We start from the raw sequence: 24,136 nt of genomic DNA, 5'->3' as shown, positions 1-24,136 counted from the left end.
GGGGGCAGTTGGGCTGTTTGATTCTTTCAGGAGAAAAGCTCTGTGCACATTGTGGGGATATGTAAATGCTCTGGTTTATTTTGAAGTGGGATAAGGGTGGAAGAATGTTCATCAGGTTTGCTTTAAGGATTTGATTGATGTTATTTGCTTTTAAAGATTTGGATTTATTGTTTTGAATTGTCTTTGTTTTCTGGGTTTATTGAGATTAGGATTATTAAAATTGTGGTATTATCGAGTATAATAGCAGACAACCTACAGCATGTGCTTTTTAATTTGATTCTTATTATAGTAGACAGAAAGGTATAGAATAGTGGTAAGAAGGGAATAATTAAATATGTTTTATTTTTTGGAGGGGAGAAAGATGTTTAGGAAGTTTATATGAATTTTTTTTCTTTATTTTAATGTAAGGGGGAGGAGTAGCTGTACTTAGTGATCTTTATTATGTGCTAAAGTGGAATGATTTATAGAAATCTCTTACTCTATATTAATATAGAGTAAGAGATTGATTTTGGAAATTTTTGTATCTCCTTGCTATTAAAAGTCGGAAGCCACATCTTTTGTAAATTTGAAAAAAATTCTGTTGTGTTTTCGGACCTTTTAGTTCTTTTTTCTTCCTTTGTAGTTTTTTGTGGGTTTTTTTGTAGTTTTTATTCTTCTCTTGAAACTTAATAAAATTTACTATAAAAAGGGGGGGAATCCATATGGGCTCTCTTAATGTTGAAATGTATTTGTTTCCAATATGTGTTTAGAATGCTTAACTTCAAAAGACAGATTATTCTGATAAAGGCAAGACATATTTACAATAAATTTCTTCTTTTATGCCAGTTACATTTATAAATGTTTGTATTATTTACTTTATATAGTTTTACATTGTATATAAGCCAGAAATCATTTCTGGTAATTTCTTGAATATTATTCCCATTGGGTTTGTACCTGATACTTGAGATTCAGTAAATATAGCATACACTTTATATTTATTCATTTTTTGGAAAAAAAATCCTACTGGATTTATGCAACAGAACTCAGAATGAACAACAAGAAAGCTATCTTAAAATTTCAATACCAATAAATACTTAAAGCAATCAGCTTATAAATAAATGCATCAAATAACATACTTATATACAATCAAGGAATATGTGATAAAATACTGTAAAGAAACGGGCAACAGCTATTGTGCATAACATATTTACTGAAAATAGATTGAACAGGTAAGTAGGATTCTGCAGTGAAATGTTGCAAAGTGTTGTTTTTTACTCTGTGTCATTTCTTGCTGCGCCACCCTACATTTCCATTTTCCCCATCAACAAACAATACTGTTCTGTATCTTCTGAATGTGTGTGCGCCCACGTGTGCGTGCCTTCAAGTCAGTTTGTGGCTCCTGGCAAGTGCCTGGACTAGTCCCTGCAGTTTTCTTGGCAAGATTTCAGAAGTGGTTTGCCATTGCCTTCTTCCTAGGGGTGAGAGAGATTGACTGTAATGATTGCCTAATCCCAAATACTCAGTCTCACAAGCTCGGGCCCAAAGATAACTGATTTATTAAAAGGAATAGTATGCAAATACAGAGAAAGCTGAGAATGAGCAAAAGCGCGCCAAATACAAACTTAAAAGCCTTGCTTGCGATCAAGTCCCGCCCTATCGCCCGTCAGGACGCTCCCCCTCCCAGGTGCGAGAATCCGTTAGACGCGCCTGGGAAAGTAACCTTGAACAGGAGCGCAAACCCAAACATGCATTCCAAGCCCTGAAAACAATGAAGGGCAAAGGAATGGAAAAACCCCGGGTGAAGGAACACGGAACAGAAAAAGACATGTGAAACGTTACAATGTTAACCAGACATTGAAATGAGAACATGACATATTGCCCCCTCAAAAGAAACTAGGGAGCCGGTTTGTCAGGATAGGCAGAGTGGAATTGGGTTACGAGACGAGGGGAATGAACGTCAGGAGCAGCAACCCATTCAGGATGAGGGAAATGTTTCCAGCGGACGAGGTACTGTAAAGCGGAGCGCTGGCGGCGGGAGTCGAGGATGGATGCCACCTCGAAATGTTGCTGGTTGTCAATCATGAGGGGAGGTGGAGGAATGGGTTGCGGATGCCAACGGTCCGACGACAGGCAGGGTTTGAGTAAACTACAATGGAAAACAGGATGTAAACGTTTAAGGTTGTGAGGCAAATCAAGTTTAAACGTAACAGGGTTGATTTGAGCAACAATTGAAAAAGGTCCGACAAATTTAGGGCCAAGTTTCTTAGAGGGTTGTGGGGACTTGATAAACTTAGTTGATAAGTAGACTTTATCCCCGACCGTAAAGGATGGTTCTGGGGAACGCTTTGCATCGGCATGGCGTTTATAGGTAGCCTGGGCATGGTGGAGAGCGAGTAGAATATTAGACCATGAGTCCTTGAGAGATTCTGCCCAGTCAGCAAGGGTGGCTGGTAGCGGTTGAGGATGAGGAAGTTCAGGAATAGGAACAAAGTCACGTCCAAAAACTGTTTTAAAGGGAACTTGACCAGTGGTTTGATGAACGGAATTGTTGTAAGCAACCTCAGCAAATGGGAGTAAATCGACCCAGTTGTCTTGTTGGTAGTTAACAAAAGCCCGGAGGTATTGTTCCAATGTAGAATTAACCGCCTCTGTAGATCCGTCCGTTTCCGGATGCCAGGCAGTGGAAAGGGACTGTTTTGTACCCAAAAGTTTTAAAAACGCCCGCCAAAATTGTGACGTAAATTGTGTGCCTCTGTCACCAAACGGGCGGGGATACCGTGGAGGCGGTACACGTGGATGAGGAAGAGGCGTGCCAGCTGTTGGGCGGTGGGGATAGAAGCGCATGGGATAAAGTGGGCTTGTTTGGAAAAAAAATCTTTAACGACCCAAATGACAGTTTTGCGTTGACTAGGGGGTAGATCAACGATAAAGTCCATGGAGATGTCCTGCCAAGGGACAGATGGAGTGGCAACAGGTTGAAGGAGCCCTTGGGGTTTGCCTGGTTTGCGCTTTATCGCCGCACATACCGGGCACGCAGTGACATACTCCTTCAAGTCTTTAAGCAAAGTTGGCCACCAGAATTGCCGGCGAACGAGGTGCAGAGTTTTGACGTAGCCAAAGTGTCCAGCTAGCTTGTCATCGTGGCAGCGCTGGAGTATGGTTTTTCGCATTGCCTCGGGGACATAGAGCCGATCGTTGCGCCAGGCAAAATCATCGGTGAAAGTTAAAATGTGTCTATTGGCTTGTAACCAAGTGTCTGTTTTAAGGTGGGAAAGCAACTGTTGTTGCAAATCGGAAGGAATTGACAAGTGCGGCGAGCGGCTGGAAGGCAGAGCGGCTGGAGGCTGAGTTGATTGAGCTCGGGTTTGGCTGCGAGTCACTGCTGCCAAACTTAATTGTTTGTCGGTCCAGACGGTACCTTGGACCGTTGGCCCTGGGCCAGCGTCTTGGGGTCTGCGCGAGAGCGCATCAGCTAAAAAGTTTTTCTTGCCTGGTATAAATTTAAGGGTGAAGTCGAAGCGGCTGAAGAACTCAGCCCAGCGGAGCTGTTTGGGACTGAGTTTTCGACTGGTGCTTAGAGCTTCCAGGTTTTTATGGTCAGTCCAGACTTCAAAAGGTTTTGAAGTGCCTTCCAATAGGTGTCGCCATGCTTCTAACGCCGTTTTTACAGCAAAAGCCTCTTTTTCCCAAACGTGCCATCTTCTCTCTGTTTCAGTGAATTTGCGAGAGAGGTAGGCACAGGGTTTTAAAGCGGCTGATTGGTCGGCTTGTAACAGAATTGCTCCTATGGAAAAATCAGAAGCGTCGACTTGTACAACGAAGGGTTTAGAGGGGTTTGGATGCTGTAAAATTGGTTCTGTGGTAAAGATTTGTTTGAGCGCTTCGAACGCTTGCTGACAAGCAGGAGTCCATTTAAGGAGCGCGCCTGGGTTCTTTGAACGTCGCGTATCCCCCTGTCCTTTAGTTTTTAACAGTTCAGTAAGGGGGAGGGCGATTTCTGCAAAATTTTGGGCGAATGCCCGATAGAAATTAGAGAATCCCAGGAAACTTTGTAATTGTCGCCTGGTACGGGGAGGCTCCCATGCCACAATAGCTTCTACTTTTGCAGGGTCCATTTCAATGCCCTGAGCTGAAATTCGGTAGCCTAGGTAATCAATTTGCGACTGATGAAATGCACATTTTGACAATTTTGCGTACAACTCTGCTGTTTTCAACTTAGCCAGTACTTGACGCACCAAGTGGATATGTTCTGACATGGTTTCAGTATAAATCAATACATCATCCAAATATACTAGTACCCCCTTGAATAGGTGGTCATGCAAAACCTCATTGATTAGTTGCATAAAGACCCCAGGTGCCCCAGACAAACCGAATGGTAAGACTTTATATTGGAAAGCCCCAAGAGGACAGTTAAATGCTGTCTTCCACTCATCCCCTTTCCTTATTCGAATGCGAAAGTAAGCTTCTCTCAAATCCAGTTTTGAGAAAATTTTTCCTCTGGCCAGATGTGATAACATATCTTTGATCAGGGGCAAAGGATATTTATTTAATATTGAGACCGCATTGAGCCCGCGGAAATCGGTACAAAGCCTTAATGACCCATCCTTTTTTGGCCGGAATAGGACAGGAGCGCCTACCGGGGAATTTGCCGGCTCAATGAAACCCCTAGCCAGGTTTTTGTCAATGAACTCCCTTAGCGTGGTAAGCTCTTTGGGAGACATGGGGTATATTTTTGGGTGAGGCAATTTTACATTTGGTAAAAACTCAATGGCACAGTCCGTTTTTCGGTGGGGTGGCAAGCGATCCGCTTCCTTTTCCCCAAATACTTCAGCAAAATCCTGATACTGATTGGGTAGTCCCTCAAGAGGTTGAAGCGTTTGCATAGTAGTATACGCTACCCCTCCACCCTCCATGTCCTCCAGTAGGTCCTTTTCTGGTACTTTGTAAAATCCATCGGCAAACGTCACAGTTCTATGCAGCCAGTTGATAAAAGGGTTTTGTTGCACAAACCAAGGCATCCCCAAGATTACCAGAGGACCCCCCACTGGAGCTACCACAAATGGCAGCTTTTCCTGATGGGAGCCCATCTGCAAGGCGACCAGTTCCGTGGAAAGATTGACTGCTTTCCCTCCCGCCATAGTTCCATCCAATTGGGTGAAAATCATGGGTCTTGGCAACGGGAACGTGGGCAGTTCCAGAGCCGCTACGACATCAGGGTGCATTAGGGAACGGGAGCAACCCGAGTCTAGCATGGCCCACACTTCCACCGTTTTGGTTTTTGAACTCAGTTTAACTTTAACAGTCAGTGTGGGGAAGTTTCCACTCACCGAATCATGGTTACGCCCGGTTTCTTCCACCTGCCCTAGGGCGCCCTTCAGGGCAGGTGGTAGGCTTTTCCCGCCGGCTGCTCGAATTGCAACTCTTCTTCCTCATCTCCGAAGGGTAGGTCTGAGGGGTCCAGTTCCGCGAGGGCTGCCTTCAGTTTTCGCGGTGGAGCAGGAGCAGGCGACTTTACCGTGGGTTTCGTCTGTCGTTCCTCTGGACGGCGTCTCGGGCACGACGTGGCTCGATGCCCCTCTTTCCCACATCTGAGGCACTGACCCTTGGAGAACCGTCGCTCCCTCTCCTCTTCCCAGGTTTTCGGTTTGGGGCGGCTGGCAAGTCCAGATGTGCGCGCTCCTCTAGCAAGACGTGTTTGTCTAAGCTCTTTGGTATGGGCATAGGTTTGTAGGGCATTTTCTGCGCTTCCCGCCAACTGAATCCACCCATATAGCGTTTTGGGATCATCTCTGCCTAGTGCCCATCGAAGGATTTCGGGTTCTAGCCCCTGCTTGAACAATTCGATGATTGTTGGCTCAGACCAGTCTTCCACTTTGCCTGCCAAAGCTTTAAACTCCAACGCATATTTGGCCACTGAGAGGGACCCTTGGTAGAGTTTCCGCAGGTCATTTTTGGCCGTTTCTTGAGCTAGGGGGTCTTCGAAATGCTCCTTAAGTGCCCACAAAAAGTCATCGAAGTCCTCTAACTCATTTGCCTCCGCTTGGCATAGTTGCACATACCAATCCGCTGCCCTTCCTCTCAGCTTGTTGGCAATGAAATTGATCTTGCCATGTTCAGACCGAAAGTTTCGACCCCAATCTTCTATGTAATGTTTGGCATTAGTAATAAAGAAGGAGAGCGTTGTGGGATCCCCATCGAACTTCACTCCAAATGGTGGGAAGGTTCTTGCCGGCTCAGCTGGCTGTGGCGGTGCCGCGAATGTCAGCGTACGCCGAGCCCCCATGGGTGGTCGATCCCTAGGGGGTCTTGCCTCTCGCTCCCCCCCTTGACGTGCTGATCGAGTCTTGCTTCTCCCCCGGGTCGACATGGTACTGTGCCTGGGGTACTGTGACGGCTCTTCTTCCCAATCCTCTGGGGTGGGCTCTGCTTCTCTGGGTAGATCCTCTCTGGGTAGATCCTTGAGGATCGTCACTATTAAATCCATTTTATCTTCCAATGCCCTCATACGGGCCGGAGTGACCGGCTCCTCCTGGGGTTGGTTGGTTACCACCACCCTCGGTGACAAGGGGACTTCGTGCTCCCAGGACAATTGTGGAGACCCCCTCCCCGGTGCTCTTTCCATGACAGTTCTATGTTCACTCCTGAGACTCTCCTGCATGGATATCAGCAGCTCGTCCAATTGGATATCTCGCAACTCCCGACGAGCTGCTCTTTGCGCTCTCGATGTTAGCGCTGGCCGGCTTTTGGCCGCCTCCCGCTCCTCTTCGCTTCCCTCACTTGCGCGAAGTTGAGGTTCTGTCATCGCTAGCGTTCCCTCTTATCCAAGGATTGGATGGGGCTAGCGGCAAATGGATAAAATGATTCTCAGCTTTATGTAATGATTGCCTAATCCCAAATACTCAGTCTCACAAGCTCGGGCCCAAAGATAACTGATTTATTAAAAGGAATAGTATGCAAATACAGAGAAAGCTGAGAATGAGCAAAAGCGCGCCAAATACAAACTTAAAAGCCTTGCTTGCGATCAAGTCCCGCCCTATCGCCCGTCAGGACGCTCCCCCTCCCAGGTGCGAGAATCCGTTAGACGCGCCTGGGAAAGTAACCTTGAACAGGAGCGCAAACCCAAACATGCATTCCAAGCCCTGAAAACAATGAAGGGCAAAGGAATGGAAAAACCCCGGGTGAAGGAACACGGAACAGAAAAAGACATGTGAAACGTTACAATGTTAACCAGACATTGAAATGAGAACATGACATTGACTGGCCCAAGGTCACCCAATTGGCTTTGTGCCTAGGGCAGGACTAGAACTCATGGTCTCCCAGTTTCTTGCCTGGTCCCTTAACCACTACACTAAAGTGGTTTTATCTGCTGAGTAGAGGTAGGCAAAACATTTCAAATTTAAATTTGAATCTTTTGTGAAACTGGAGTAGGTCAGGTTAAAAGCAGTACAGATAGTTTGTTGGTAAGTATATCAAAGCATGTCAAATGTTAAAGTAATCACCGATCTCTCCTCTCATTTACTTGCAGAGTCCTGTATATCGGTCTTGCCTGCAATACAGCTCGTTATATTTACATCTCCTATCTAGAAAATGCTTGGACTGTTCTGCCTATGGAAGTCCTTCAGGGTAAGAAAACAGGGTGCTAGTGTGTCTGTGCTGTACAATCCAGATTCTTACTTGTATTGCCTGCTGACCCATAGTTAAGCACAAGTCTTCCCAGACCTCCACTTTTGTCAGAAACTAATCCAAAGGGATCCTTTTCTTTTTATAACAATTTTATTATGGCAGATGGAGAAAAAAAGTGAATGACAGGAAGTGGTTTCTACAGTTGATATAATATTCTACCATGTGATCTAAGCAAGCAACTTGGTGAGACACACACCCTTTAACCAAACAAGAGACTTCTGATGGAGCGTGCAGCAGATAAGGTTTAGTGGCTAGCAGGGTTGTATCTACAAGGCATTAATCTCTTAAACCTGTTAATATCCTATTAGGTGTAATTGAAAGGAAAACATTGTTTTTTAAAACTACACATTCAGGCAGAACCAGTTTTGTTCTCTGTTTGTTAACATCAGTCACTTTCTGTGGTTGAGGTGAAAGTTGAAGACCAAACAGCTGGTATTGGGTTTGTGGGAGGGCAGAGGTAGAGGTTCTGATATCTAGGCAAGACTTGCTGAGATGCGTCCGGCAGCCTGTGGATTAATGCCATCTGATTAGAAGGGAGGCAGTGGAAAGAGAAACCTCTGAGTCCAAGAGGGAATTGTTGCACACTGAGAAAATTTCAGGCCTGCAAAAGGAAAATAGAATGGCAGATTGGCCTGTATAATAGGTTAGAATAGCTGTGCCTTTAAGATCATAAGGCATTTTCACCCATGAAACTTAAACTACATTTAGCCTCTTCCCTAAGTTAGGTCGACATTCTTTTCAGCGTGAATAGAATATTTTTATTTATTTATTATTAGATTTATATCCTGACTTTATTTGTACAACTCAAGGAGGCATATGTAATGCTCCCACCTCCTATTTCCCCCACAGCAGCAGCCGTATGAGGTGGGGTGGCCTGAAAGTTGAGAGTGACTGGCCCAAAGTCGTAACTTTTGTGGCTAACGGAAGACTAGAACTCAAGTCTCTCAGCTTCTAGTCCAGCGCCTTAACCATTACACCAAATTGGTTCTCAATATTCACAATACTATTAGTAGTACTATTTAATATTTGTAGTACTAGCAAGCAGAATGGCTGAGAGAGACTTTTGCACATATGTTAACAGAGTTCATCAAACCTGTTAGTCTTTGTTGACTTTGAGTTCCTGGGCTTTTGTTGTTTTGGAGCCTAGAATACATTTAATGCTTTCTGAAGATGTAGCTCTGTTAGTGTGTCGCTACAAAAAGATAAAGATGTGTAGTACAGTACAGGTTTATGGAGACTGCACTCCACTTGCTGCAAAGAATATTACCTAAGAGAGGTATATGTATACATCCTTAACTGGGTGAGGAGTGGGGGGAAATAGCAAACACTGAAGTCAGGGCTAAATGAATGAAGAAGATACTGACAGATAATTACCTTCTGGATGATGGCTATTCCTAAAATAGTTGTTGAGTATGAGTATGCAAGAAAGTACGTATTTCTTTGAGAAATACTGCTCTTTCAATTCCTGCTGATCTGCTTTCTCCATTTTGTATCACTTCTTACTGCTTCTCCCTTTCATTTTGTTCTCCTCTGCCTCCTCAGTCATCCAGCCATCTTGACTGGAATCTAGAACCAGAACTGTGGGGAAAATAAACACACAAACACACACACATTTTATATAACAAAATTAGAGAAGTAGACTTGCAATCTGTCAGCTACAACAAATCTCATGTTACCTTAAAGGCTAAAACTTACATGCATTGTAATACCAGCTTTCAGCATGGATTCTGTTAATAGCTTTCCCTCTGATTTCAGTAAGATGGGACTAGAACCGTAATCGGTTAATATTCATTTCAAAATAAAAATAGGTGTTTGCTGAGTAGATGTGGGCCTAGAATTAAATAAGCAAACCTTTATTTGTTTATCAGTTTATTACTTCAACTTATATGCCACTTTATTTTTAAGACTTACAAGTGACCTACATGATGTTGCACAGTAGAGTCAAAAGTGACAGAAAAACAACAGTGACAAGACAACAGATTCAGTGTGCTGTCATTCAAGAGTAGCCCGTTCTTCAGTGATTCCCTCATGTCTTCCTGAAAAGCCATGTCTTCACAGCTCTTTGAAAATGTCAAAGCAAGGCTGTAGACTTTTGGAAAGGAGGGGTGCCACCACTGCGAAAGCTCAACTGCACTGTCCCTGTAGATGACATTCCCATTCTTATTATCCATTTTCTTAAATGCAGCAATTTAATGAACCTCAAAAGAAGTCTCTAGAAGGAAGAGTTAAAGCAATGAGATAAGAAAGAAGAAAGGGCTTTGTTGCAGGAAATTGGCATCCCACAGAAACAGTTGGGCTGTAGGAATCTTTTCTTTAATCTTTTCCTGCCCACCATGCTATCAGTTTGGCCCTGTGCTTCCAAATTCTCCTCTTCAATTGAAATTTTTGGGAAAAAAAAACTTTTGACAAATGGTCTTGGAATACTTTTGCCTGACAGCTGCAGATATCTTGCATTTGTGAATGGCTGGCATGGCATAGCATCACAAACTAAGTGACACGTTTTAATTAGCCCAGGAAGGGCTCATTGTGCAGAATTGCAGAACATATAGGTAATCATCTATACTTACTTGGAACAGATGTACGCGCACACCCAGATTTGGGCATAAGGTGTACTTCAGTGAATGTTTTAATTATATGTTGGTAGAAGTACTTATGGAAGAGATGACAAGGCAGGAAAAGGCCAAACACCATTGTTTTGTTTTGTTTTGTTTTGTTTTGTTAAATTTAAAGGCTGCCCCTGACTCCAAATGGCCATGGCTGCTTATACTTTAAAAGTAAAGAACTATAAAAGAAAAAAGATCATGCATGTCTGGAAGAAACATACACAACACACCAAAGAAAAACCAAAAGACTGGACAACACTTCACCCCCAGCTCTGGGAGGAAAGCTGGCTTTCCAAAGATTTTGGAACATTAGGGTGAGAGCCATATAGATCTCTGTGGGGATGCTGTTCCAAAGGGCAGATGCTGCGACAAAGAAAGCAGACCTTCTGGGTCCCATTAGATGACATTTCATTGAAGGGATCTGAAATGCACCCACTCTGCCCCCTGGGCAGGTAGAAACGATTGGAGATAGGTGACCCTGCAGTTAACCAGACCCTATGCCATGAAGGTGATAACCAGCACCATGAATTGCACCCAGAAGTCAACTGGCAACCAGTGCAGTCAGTCATTGCCCATGCTAACACATTCTGGACCATCTGTTATGTTCTGAGTGATCTTCAAGGGCAGCCCCGTGTAGAACATACTGTTCTCTTTGTGGGTTCTTTGTTGAACAGTGAAAAGCCCATTTTAGACTTGAACTCCTATTTCTAGCAGTTTCTTGCCTGAAATGGTGGGAAATCAAAATTTGGCAATGCAGCTATGGAGGACTCTGAGGGCAACTAAAAAGGAGTTATAGCTGCTGCAGGTAGCCCTCCCTGTTCTAAATGACATACCAGTATCTTGAATGTGTAATATTGCAGCATCGGTGTAAAACTTACCAGAGCAAAACTCATACTGTCTTATGTAATGATAACACATCAAAGTCTAAGATTTTCCTTGTTAATTAGCATTGAGAGTCTTCAGTTAGTGCTGTTACTTTAATAATAGAAACATAAGAATAGGAAGCACAATCTGAATGAATCTGATGTAATAATCTTCTAGGTTTGGCACACATTCTTTCAAATGGAACATATGAAAGTTTTGAGAATAAGCATATGGCTCCAACATTGTTCCTAAATTCTTAAATAATGTCCGCTTGAGTGGCTGGTTGCTGCTTATTCCTATATTCATGGAGTACAATATTTCAGCTGCTTTCCAAATCAGTGGGACTTTGCTTTTCTTTTATTTGTAGAATGAGTTTATTTGCTGTCTAAGACCCAGCAGTTTCTTTTCATCACTTCCTCCTTTTATTTCCAGGTTCAATCTGTTTCCCAGAGATCATAAGACTATAAAACATAATTTAATACCCACAAAATTCAGATTATGCCATCCCTGTGATTTGTAAATACCCCTGAAGTTTTGTAACTTTGTACTCTATTCTTTGCAGGTGGTTTTCATGCCCAAAATCCCATATTTCTCTTGTTCCACTTCTCCTAGCTAAAAATGTGTGAATTTTCTGTTTAATCTGTTTAGCCAAAGCAGCTAATGGTTCAGTGGACTCTTCTTCTCTTGATCTCACCTAACGTCCATCATCTATCTGGAGGTTATTAATAATGATAATTCTGCCTTAGAAATAGCAGCAGAAGTCTGATAATTGGACTGGATCAACCAGGGGATGTAGCAATAATTTATCTTGGACCTCTGCCAGATCTTAGGGTGGGGAAGATGGTGTCTGAAACCTGCCAGATCTATTCAAAACAAAATATAAAGGCATGATTAATAAGAACAAGTTTCATTCAGTGAATCAAGTTTTTGTTATGTTTGATTTAAAGCAACAACCTGGATGCATTTCTGAGATTACTTGCATAATACATAGGGAAAGGGTTATAATTTTTTCTATTAAAAAGCATATTTGAAGTATTTATTGCACTTCTTTGGTCTTCTGTTTGCATTTTATAGATGCAAAATCATAATGCAGTACATACATTCTAATTAAAATGACATACAAAGTGATATACAGCTATTAAAACTGATGGGTAATGTTTCAATTCATACACTGTATAGTAATAATGATGCTCTTAAAATGTGGTTTCAGACTGGATGGGAAGCTTTAATAGTACAGTAGATGAATCAGCTAAAGCTTTATCTGTGGATTCGAGTATGTACAATTTTAACTGGTGCTGTTAAGAGTGAATGGCTCGTCATCATGCACTTTGCGGTGTGGTTCCCTTCATCCTGACCTAAAGATGAATGTGAAACTTGGAGTGCTTTCAGATGAAATTTTTATCATGTGGTCATTCCTTCTCATACATGGAGTTTTATAAAGGCTTTTCCAGAAGATGATGTCTTCTAGGGCTGGGCATGCATCAAAGATAATTCAGAAAGAGATGGCAAAGAATACATTTTTAAAGGGAACCACTTCTTATTTTGCAGGTTTCAGTATGCTTTAAGGAGTCATTAGAAAGATATATTTGCTTTAAAGAGTTGACTCCTTAAAGCAGCCACTGTTATTTGTCAGGTTCACACAGAAACTGAAAAAGTATGCAGTTGCATTAAAGAAGGGCTGCATTTGCACTCACAAACACCCTAAAGAGACTTTTCCAAAAATCTTTGAAGAATGCATAGCCCAAATGTGTATGCACTAAGGAGCAAAAGATGGAATAGCTATATGGTATTTTTTTACTAGTAGCATTAGGAATTCTCTGAAGTATCCGCTTGTCCATAGCTAGCAGATAATTTGCATTTAAAATGACTGTGGTTTCCTTTGTAGCTGTATGCATCATACGTAATAAAGACTGCAGTAAGACTAGATTTTCAGCAATGCCGTTGGAATCTGAGCTTGTTACTTTTCTGAAATTTATTTGTTTTTGCTGTCTTCTTATGTAGGAAGTAATTTGTTTTTACAAAAGAAGAAAACTCTAGATTAGTTGCAAGATATATCATACTAAAAAAATTACATTCAACACCCTAACAAAAGTATGGAAGCTTTATTTAATTTAAATGTGAGTCTTTACAAGGAAGTTGATTGACCAGCCAAATTTATTTTCATGGGATTTTTTTTTAGACTCTGGAAGTAAAGGTTTATCTTGCTGAGTTTGTGCATCTGTAGTTCAGAGGCAAAAGGTACAGCCCAGATTCTAAGTCTTCTAGCATATTGATGCCCCCACATGTTCACATGTGGGCAACTCATGGACCACTTGAGGCTCACTGTTGCTTTCTGTGTGGTCCATAGCACTCCTACTTTGCTTACTTTCCCTGCTGTTCAGCTGATGAGTTATTACCAGGGTTCTGGAAGACCTGTTGTTTCTTTGGCTATGATTGGAAGTTTACTGGGAAAATGAAGAAAACTCTTCACAGTTTCCCTACTACTCCTAGGTATGACCCTGATGAAGGAGGTGACAAGTGCTATATGTATGTATGTGTTTTAGCACTCTTTACCACTAGTCTCATTCACTTTTATAGCTCTTGAAGAGTACACAGGGCTCAAAGTGCACCTGCACCCTAAAATGGCTACATACTCTTGCCTTGAACAGTATTTGTTTAACGCCAATATTCCTGCAGAAAGATCATCTTTGGAATACGTGGTCTCATGTGTCCGTTCTTTGTAGGTGTGACTCATGCAGCCATCTGGGCAGCTTGCATTTCCTATCTAAGTGCCGCTGTGCCTCCGGAACTGAGAACATCAGCCCAAGGGATCTTGCAGGGTCTTCACCTTGGCCTGGGCAGAGGATGTGGAGCAATGATTGGTGGAGTGTTGGTCAATTATTTTGGTAAGGGAAACATAGCCATTTATACGACTTTCACCTGTTTGGAATTTTGCTTTAAGAGCCCTTTCCTCAACCACCATGGGCATTGAACCAGATTCAACCAGCTGTTTGGACTACAGTAACGTAAATAGTCTGAGGAAGTCATGTCTAGTCCCATTGAAATCAAATATATTAAATGTAATTAATTTATCCTGTTGGCCTCAGTGGTTCTTAACTAATCAACTTTTCAAGCTGCTGTTTTTAAAAGAAAAATAGAAATAACATTGTGATGTGTAACCTGCAGGGTTCTTGCACTGACTCAAAGAACATCAAGAATGCAGTGTTAGACCTTTCTGCTAGTAATGGGGTATGCATTAACACAACCATGGGATGATGATGATATTATCATTATTATTATTATTATTATTATTAGTAGTAGTAGTAGTAGTATTTCCCTCCTTTTATATATGCTGCTTTGGGCCCTGCTGATCTCCAAGTGTTTCACTCACAGCCCTGCTACATCCTCCCTGCAAAAAGCTGGGGGGTCCCAATTAGGTGTCCTGAGAACAGATACTTTACCCGAGAGAAATTCTCTCTGTCCCTGATTTACTAGGGAGGAGGCAAGTGGGACCACTTCCTTCAGTAACCTGACCTGGTGGAAGGCTTACACTAAAGGTCAGAATCTTTTCCCAGAATGAGCACCACTGACTCATGAAGAATTTTGACTTTTTATTATATATAGCAAAGTCAAAGATCTAGAAGGAAGTTGCTAAGAAAAAAAAATGAAAAATGGCTTTCTCAAGAGGTAGAACTCAGTCAGCTGCTCCTTCCAGCCCAGGATCTCTCTCTCATATGTGCACCAGAACAAATTTATGGATTTCAGTCCATAAAATGAAACAGGATCTGCTGTATACTGCAACAATTTTCACTGATCCTGGCTTACTGTTCAGATTCACTAGTTTCCAGAAGGGTAGTTGTTGGCTGGTGCAGCCACCCCTGAAGAAGGGAAAATTAGAAGCACAAGAGAAAGGCCAGTTGGAGGTGGCCATGCTCACTGTCACTTGATTGGCTTCTCAGGGTTAGATTTCCCTAGGCTTCCCTTTTCTCCACTCATTTCCTGGACTGACAGGGCTGCTATAGGTAGGTCTCAATTAGTGCTAATCATGAATCCCACAAAATGGTTTCCTTATTTGAATTCGCACTATTCAAAGTGATATTTCTATGGAAAATAGGGTAATTGGTTCCAGCTCAATGGAAATAGGCAATGAAAATTTTTAAACATAAATTTTTATATGTACATTAATGAAATATAACAGTAAATGGTTAAAAGAAATACAACTTCAATTTATTTTTAACAAAGTCACAGAATAGTTATAGAAAGCAAAATAATAAATTCTAAATATAACTCCTATCTATCTTCTAGATAGATAGATCTCATAAGTATTTAAAATATATAAATCAAGTGAACAAAGGACAAGGATAAACCCATGTCCAAGGCGTGCCTGCTATCTCCTGTATTCTGCTGTAGTTTTTCAAATCGAGCCTCTTCTTTTTTGAACTTTCCTCGAATGGAACCTCCCTTTTCTCCATTTTGTACACATAACAATTAGCGTCTAAACCCCCCACAGAAACTGTGCATGCCGTAGCCTCAACTGTGTGCACACTAGCCTCGCATTATCTGAATTTTGGCTTACATTAAATGCAACCTGGTATCAATTTACAATTCTCACTAAATCAAACGTCACATTATTTGAACTCACACTAATTGTGACCTACCTGTACTGTACTCCCTTTGACTCTTTCAGTGTTTGAATGTTTTGAAATGGAATTTCCCTACACTCGTGATACTGCTCAAACATATACTCTTAAAAAAAAAAAATCAAAATTAAAAAAAACAAAGTTATGAATGAGTGTAAAAAGGGCCCTTTTGAATCATGCCAGTGCTCTACCCCAATGCTGTAGTTAAGAGTTTATCCGTGTGGCCGGAAATGTATCTCCAAAGCTCTTTGGGTTCTCTTTATCTAGTTTTAGGGCTTGGGTGGAGAACAGATCGTGTTTTAGGTCATATTTATGTAGAAATACTATAAATTCAAAAGGGCTCACAAACTTTTAAGCAGCAGTATAAGTGCCAGGTACCTTTGCTGATTTACTACAAATTACCCAGCTCTACCTTCTACCCAATTCTGAAATACTCATATTTTTGAAAGCTTGCAGATTCAGAAATCATGAAGCAAAACTATAGTCTTTTTTCTTCAGAGTGTGCATTAGATGAAATGTAGTCTTGTTAGAAGGAAATGGGAAAATAGGCTAGGCATAATACCCAATGAGTACCAAATATTTAGTATTAAACTGATTTTTAAATACAGAATTCTACTAGGAACGTATTATTCCTCTTATACTTTTCATTTTAGTTCCAGTTATAAGCAGGAATAGACAAGTGTGCACATTTCTAATGAAGTCTAAGACCTCTAATGAGTCCTTAAAGAACAATAACTATTAAAAAGCCTCTCCTATTCTAGCATAAATAAAACCTAAGTAATTTACCTATAGTGATTTGCTCAGTGTGTTGTAAGGTCATAGCTGTTTAGCTATTATTAGTGAAAAGTGTTCTTAAATTAAGACAGCTTCTTCTGCTTTTCTTAAAAAATGGCACCCCTCTTTGCCTGTCCAACTAAAATGCAACTCCACCTGTCTCTGTGTTCTCAACTTTCATGTCACAAATCCATCTTCTCTCTTTTGAGTGAGAATAAACAAAATGGTGCGAAGAGCCATTTCTTAGTGGAGCTGCTTCCTTGAAGCTGTGTCTCATGAAAACTATCTTGTATGCTTTTGCTGGGGAGACAGTTCCATTTAAGTGAGGGTGGGGTAGTTTTTTTTGTGCCTTTGAGTCAGTGTTGACTCCTGGTGACTGCCTGGACACGTCCCTGCAGTTTTCTTGGCAGGGTTTTCTCAGAAGTGGTTTGCCCTTGCCTGCTTCGCAGGGCTGAGAGGGAGGGACTGGCCCTCAGGGGGCACTAGAACTCTTGGTGTCCCGGTCCTCATTATCAAAAGTTATTTCCTCCACATGGCTCTGTACACACTACCCCAAACTGGCCCTCATTTAAACCAGTAGGGCTTCAGTAAACATATACCTAGCTTTGTCAATTGCTCTCATGCAACTGAATGAGACCCTATTCCGTGTGCTTTTTCCCCACAGGAGCAGCGTCAACATTCCGAGGGATAGGAATGGCTTTTCTTGTCATCCTCTTGCTTTTTGCTTTGATTCAGTGGGTGGCAGTTCATGATGAGAAAGAAGGTAAACTGCTTATTCCCTAGGGATTCAACATCACCTGACTGGTTTTTCTCCTTTGGGTGATTTTTATTTTTGCATTATTCCTGAAGACTTTTATTGCTTTTTTTTTATTTGGCCTCTTTAATCAACTAGCCTGAGTGATGACTTTTTATGACTTTGGATTGGATTCATTCTTAATTCATATGGCATATTGTGTTGTTTACGACACAGCTTTGCATATTGCAGCTCTATCCATCTGAGCTCCAGGAATCCAAATAACCTCTAATGGCAGCAAGCCTACACAGAACACTTTAATTCTTTGTTGCCATCTAGTGGGCATCTGTAATTTTGCAGTCTTGTTACTATATATGCCTATATATTGGGTGTATGAGAAGTTTTTTTTTTCATTTTGTCAGAATAAAGCAAGATTAAATCTAATTTCTGTTCTTCATATAATACAAAATGATTGAAAAGTAAGGGAAAGACAGGCATGTGGACCTATAACGATGTCTTCAGGAAAAAGATCCCAGGAAACAAAGGGGTGAAATCCAGTGTCATCTGTTCACTAACAAAACGGTATCTGCTAGTGAAGCAATTTCTCCATGACCTCACCCCATAAATCTGTAATTTTCATTATGCAGATCCATCTGGAGTTTGTCTCTGGAGCTTTTCTGGCTGTGCAGAGGGATAAAGAAAGGGGAGAAATGTGGGATGACTCACATAGAAGCTAAAAGTTTGCTAAAAATAAGCCTGGCTCCATAATTGAATTTGTTGTACCTCTTTATGTAATCATTCAAGTCTGTTTTAAAAATTGGTTTTGTAGAAACGCAGGTAATTGAAATGAAAGAGCTGTTTCGATGTATTTGTCTGAACTGCATCTAGGAGACCTAGGTGATCTACAGTTATATGAGGTGTTTGAAAGCTTGGCTTCATTTTGCCATCTCTGTGCTATTCTCTTTGAAAAATAAGATTGGAAATTGAACATTATTGATAATTGTTTTATATGGTGCTTGGCTTTTCCTCTTGCAAAAAAGAAAAGAAAAGCAGGCTTGCAGTGGATTGAGAGAAGACCCATTGCCCCTTTTATTTTATGTTGGGTATGAGGTGCTACTGGCATAAGGATTTTTCTCCAGTGCTAACACAGTAGCTAGCAGCCAGTGAGTGCCAACTTCATAATTGAGGGAGTGGAGCTTGCTATCGAAATCTGGGAATGGGTTCCTACTATTGCCAGAGAGAAGCTAGGATCGGAATGCTGGATTCAAAAAAGTGCCTGCATTTAACTCTTTGATGGTGAGTCCTTTTGAAGTGAACATCTTGTCTGTGGTTTGAAATTTTAGAAAAGGCCATGCTGGCCGAAAGGATCCCAGTGCCTTCGAGTCCGGTGCCTATTGCCACAATTGATCTTGTACAACAGACTGAAGATATTATGCCTCGCCCCGTGCCCAGGCTTCCCGCCAAGAAGACCAAGCACCAAGAAGAGCAGGAAGATGTACACAAGCCTGCTTGGGGTGTCAGTTCTTCACCCTGGGTCACCTTAGCCTATGCTCTTTATCAGATAAAAGAGATGGTTCAGCTCTCCAAAACCAATCAGGCACTCGAGAACCAGCCTTTGCAGGTAACCAGAGCCTTGGTGCATGAAAGGTATTTCCAGGCAAAAAGCTGTACATACCTGATACTCAAGGCTTTCGGCTTCTAAAACAGAACTAATCCCCCAAAACTACAGTATTAGTACCTGACATTCTTTCTCTTCCAGATATTTAATATGTGTGCTGTTAAAACAGTAGCAGAGGTAAAAAAATTGTAACATAGATTTTGCTTGTGTAATGCAGCTGGATGTGGGTGAGCCCCTATGCCTTGCATTGGATTGATTCAGTGTTAAGTCATTTCACTGGGGAAAAAAAAGCTTGAGGGTTCATTTGTTGTTTAACTTGGGAATTGGGAAAGGATTCAGAGCACGATTGGAGGGAAGGAGCAGCTAGCAATCTGGGGGTTCTCTGTGCCTGATCTAACCAGATGAATTACAGTGTTGTAATCTTATGGGGAATATATATATGTAGTCAAACCTTCTCAGGCTGCAGAATCTGTTAGGTAAAAAAAATCCTAGAACCCCTGATCAAGAGACAAAGCTGTGTTCAAATACTCTTTTTCCCACTTAGTCTCTCAGGGAACCCCATCGAGTTCTCATGAAACACTAAGGTGCCACGGAACACAGCTTGAGACCTATTAACTCTGCTGCTCTTTAGAAATTGGACTCTGGAGTTTTTAAAATTCCTTTTCATCATGTGCCTAGAAACTTGTATTCTATTTGTTGGAATTACCATATGATAACTTTGATTTTGCATCAAAAAAATTAAGCAGCATTTGGCTACTTCTGATTCTCACTGGGTGCCAAGAAGAATCAGCATCTCTTAAAAATACCAAGGAAAAAAGAGGCTGTTGACATTAATATTTTTGCAGAGTCAATCCACAGCTATCTCAGACCTACAGTAGTATCTCATCCTGTGCCTTGGCTTGGTTGTGACAAGCAAAACATCAGTGTTTTGCAGTTGAAGAGATCTGGCAAAGAGATCTGAACGCATAAGCTTGCTTTCTTATATCAGTTGGTTTGTGCACAGGATACAAAGTTAATCTTGTTCTTTACCATTTTTATTTGCATAGCTTGGAGAAGCATTTTTTACAATACATTCTTTAGGTTATTACAAAATGTAGCTGTGTTTCTCCTGTCCTACTCCCTTTCGTGATTATTAGGAAAGATAACCTGCTTCTTTGTCTGCTGAAATATTCATAGTTCTTCTCCCAAAATAGCATACTGCTGACATTTTAGTAGGAAGTATTACATAGAATGTATATGAGGGAAAATATGCGCAGCTCCATAAAGAGAAGCGTGAAATGTTTAAGCTATGAGGAATGTTGTTTCTTGCCTACACAAAATTTCATTATTATTATTATTATTATTATTTTGTCTTAAAATACACTAAGTCTTTTTTCTACATGCTTCTTGGGGAAGAGCAGTTAGGAAAATATAGGACAGGTAAGTTTATCTGATGTATTACCTGCATATGATGGCTTTTGCTCTTGCTTGAATGCTTGTGTGCTGTGCTGTGAATATGATTTTGTGATCCTTGTTAAGAGGAAGCTACCTTGGCTTACCAGGAATGACAGGCTATGCGTATTTTCTGAACAAATCCACACAGCCAGTTGTTAACTTGTGGTTTTCCCTTCCTCTTTCCTAGAATGCCACCAGTAATCATGATTCCACACCAGATAGCCCTCTGGATGAAAGACATGATGGTACAGCGGTAGGACCTCTGGTACCTACAGCTACCCTTGAAACCCACCCCGATTTGGACTGCCCGGTTCTTTCGGAGAGCAGAGCTCAGTCTCCCAAGGCAGGGCACGAATAGGACATGGTTGAATCCGGCTCACAGCACTGAACGCTGCTGTCACAACCAGAAAAAGGCTGACATGGGAGTTTGAGACCTCAGCTCCCTTCCTCTTGGAAATAGTAACCTGATGCAGCCAAAGCTTTTAAAATATTTAATGCCTTTTCTGCGACAGAACCTGACAGGCCTGTTGCAGGAACAATTCAGAAGGCTAAGCAGAAGCGGCTGGGATAATAATGAGCAAAGGAGCACACTATTTCATCTGAAGTTTTTTTTTTTCCACCTGAATGGAAGTGTTGTAAACAAACACATCTGATTGTCTTGATAATTTTCTGGATTGTGATTAATTTTCACGAACAAAACCCCCATTCAGTTCCATTTCCTTTCGCTTAATGCAATTCACGGTTTAATTCAATATTAGGGGAAGGGAAGAACTCATAGCAATTTTTCTCAGCTAGTGTTTGTTTGTTATGTCATGCAGCGGCTTCCCTAGAACAGTTGCATAATCTACTAAAACTTCAGAGAAAATACAGTAGTTAAATACTGAAATGAAGGAAGGAGCCATGTAGAATTCTGTCTTTTGTAAAGACTTTTCAGAGATGTTGCAGAGCTTTTGGCTGGTTAAGTTCTGCATGAAACATCTGTTGAAGCCTTTCTAACCAGACAAATTGCATTTATGTTGCTATGGCCAGGCCATAGAGCATCAGTAAGGGCATTTTAGAAAGAACCAGGACAGAAAAACGTAGTTGCTCATAGCCCTTCAAGAACAAAGATACAGGTTGGGATGCGTGGTGTTGTGCTTAAAGACCTGGACCATGATCATACAGTTGGAAGGTAATAATGGTTTTATGCGGGATGGATTTGCCCTAATCACTGACAGGGACTTTTCCCACAGAAACAGTCTATGTGGATTTTCTTTTTCACCTCTCTGGTGTGTGATGGGGAACAGCACTCCTTCCTCCAGGCAGATCTGAGACCTGAAGTTCCTACCCAACTTGTATAACAACACAACAGCAGCAGCAAAGGATCAGAAATGGCTCACTATTACTTTTTTGGAGTGGGGATACTGACAGCACTTTCCATAACTGATGTCTGTAGTCTGTTCTGAAAGCCAGTAATGAGAGGATGCTCAGCAGCAGTCATATATATCAGTTGCTTCTCGAGAGTTTTTCCTAGCAGGGCTAATATAATTTATTTTATGATAGAATACGTTTATTTAAGGGGGAAGGGAATTAAACTTTATAGAATATATTTAAAGTGCCTGTGGACTGGGAAGGGGTATAAATCCTAATTATTGTAGATTAGGAAAGGAAAATATTGTTAATATAAAAGCAGTTGGAAGGAAAGAAAAATGGATAGAGAATATTGATCATGTTGTCAACTTTGTCAAGTTTTGTCAAGACATTGACAGATTCAGATCTGGTGTTTTACATTTCACCTAATTGAACCCAGTTCCCTTACATGCTTTGTAATTATAGCTGAGGGGAAGTATTAGATTCAAGTTTGTAGTGCTTAGGCTTCAAGCATATGTCAAGCTTAGCCTTCCATTAGGGGATTCCCATTCATGTGCAGTTTCGCCGAGATGGTTTTTGGCTTCTGGCAGCCAATCGGATGCCATTTATGCCCCAGGGGCTGGTGTAGTTCATAATTAGATTTCAGATATACTTGATTTTGAATGCAGAATATAGAATACCTTAAGATAGATGTGAAGGGTGTTCTCCTTACATACACCTTAAGGGACTCTAACAGAATCTGTACATGGGACCAAATACTGGCAAGTAGTAACTAGCTATTTTTTGCACTTCAACTTAAATGTACTGTAAATTTCTCTTGACTTGTTTAAGTGTCCTTTAAAAACAATCAGAAATCTATTTATTATATGTCTATATTGCAGAGGGAAGGAAGGATTTTTTTTAAAAAAACACGGTAGACTGAAAATGGTTATTTAAAAAAGAAACAGACAATGAATCCTTTAGATGAACTTATCTGAACTCTGTGTGGTAAATGCTGTGGTAATAACCTTTAATCTTGGATACCTGAGTCGAGGCATTGAATTTACACATTATGTTTACATCTCCAATCTGCCTGTCAAACTGGTTCCTTCCTTGTATGTGGGCAATGGGGCTGTAGACAGCTCTCATATTTGTGAAGTTGTTAAAATGTAGTGAGATAAATAAAATTTCACGTATATGTCAAAAAATGTCATGTCCTGTTAAAAATATGAAACGCCATGGGAGGGGGCAGATTAGCAAGCTTCTGCATTTACTAAATACTCTGTGCTTTTATCATAGTTATGACATAGTTATTACTCACAAACGGCGCTCCTCATTCCCAGCTCGCCAGTCACGCCTCTCTCCTCCAGCCAATGGCTCTGAGTAGGGCTGTGATCTTTGAGTACAGGATGAAAAGCATTAACAAGACTTTATGATCTAATCTGACTGCTCTATTTGCAGAAGGGGCAAGTGGGTGACTCAGCTCATTCAGCTGTTGGACGAAGGCAGGTATTCAGCGTGCCTGTGACTTGCTTGGATGTAATGAGGGACTCAATGCTGAGAAAGGCTTACGCTAGTCTCCTGCTGAATGCAATGAAAAATGATTCACCTTCAACTTTTTGCAAGTCATTACACAGCTGAGCTCTCTCTAAATTACCACCAAGGAAGCCTCCAGCCCAATAATGGTCATGCTGGAAATTGCAGCCCCATGATTGGGGAAAGATGCTCTAAGGGCACCTTTAGATGGCATAACCATGATGGCTCTAAGATGGTTGTGATGGCACTTGCCCTACAATCAGTTACTCTTGATAACCTCCCTGAATTGAGCTTGACTTCTGGTAACTAGGTGACTTATCACTGCCTTCTTCAATGTTGCTTTTTCAACTTCCCTGCAGTCCTGGGATTTCTTTGAGGTCTCTTATATAAGTACAGGCCAAGTGCCAGCTCTTTTGGCTTTTTGAGATTAGCTAAGGTTGGCTTGGCACGGCCACCTTCTGTGACAAAGCAGCATTTTCTTCTTTGGCACCTAGGGTGCAATCAAACTGTTCCCTACTCTAATAATTCCCATTCACTGGCACGTGAAGCATAAAAATTCCTTGTGTGCAGTTGAGTACTGATCGATGATAGTCTGGCTGGTCCAAGAACTGCCTTTCAAAGGATGAATTTAACTGTCCCCTTGTGGGTTCATAACTGAGTTCCCCCGCCTTTCCTTTTCCTTGCCTGGAGGATGTTAATTATATCCCTTTCCTTATTTTTGCGCATAATCTTTGGCATCAAGGGGTTCATAGTAAAAAATTGAACTAGGTATTGAGCAACAGGGAGTACATCCCATCAACATTATCAACCACCCTGTTCAGCAAGGTTCTCCTTATCTAGAACTTGTGGGCTTTGTGCAGGAATTAAGTTACTTTATTAATTCATTTGAATGCATGTTCTATATACAATGCTTATTTGAAATTGAATATTCAAAATACAGTGGGATTTTAAAAATCCATGAAGT

General features: G+C 41.3%; 1 protein-coding gene across 1 annotated transcript in view; it reads left to right on the top strand.

The window, feature by feature from the left end:
* Positions 1-22,844, top strand: part of MFSD6 (major facilitator superfamily domain containing 6) — a 41,896-nt gene extending 19,052 nt beyond the window's left edge. Inside the window, exons 2-6 of the mRNA XM_063318073.1 lie at positions 7,505-7,602; positions 13,853-14,014; positions 17,187-17,285; positions 18,599-18,876; positions 20,495-22,844. Of these exons, the coding sequence (XP_063174143.1) occupies positions 7,505-7,602; positions 13,853-14,014; positions 17,187-17,285; positions 18,599-18,876; positions 20,495-20,665 (808 nt within the window). The 3' untranslated portion in view covers positions 20,666-22,844. The remainder of the gene's footprint in view (positions 1-7,504; positions 7,603-13,852; positions 14,015-17,186; positions 17,286-18,598; positions 18,877-20,494) is intronic.
* Positions 22,845-24,136: the final 1,292 nt, after the last annotated feature.

This window comes from Candoia aspera, chromosome 1 (assembly GCF_035149785.1).
Source record: "Candoia aspera isolate rCanAsp1 chromosome 1, rCanAsp1.hap2, whole genome shotgun sequence".
NCBI lineage: Eukaryota > Metazoa > Chordata > Lepidosauria > Squamata > Boidae > Candoia > Candoia aspera.
Note: the sequence above shows the minus strand (reverse complement) of the source record. Positions and strands in the feature narration are given on the sequence as shown.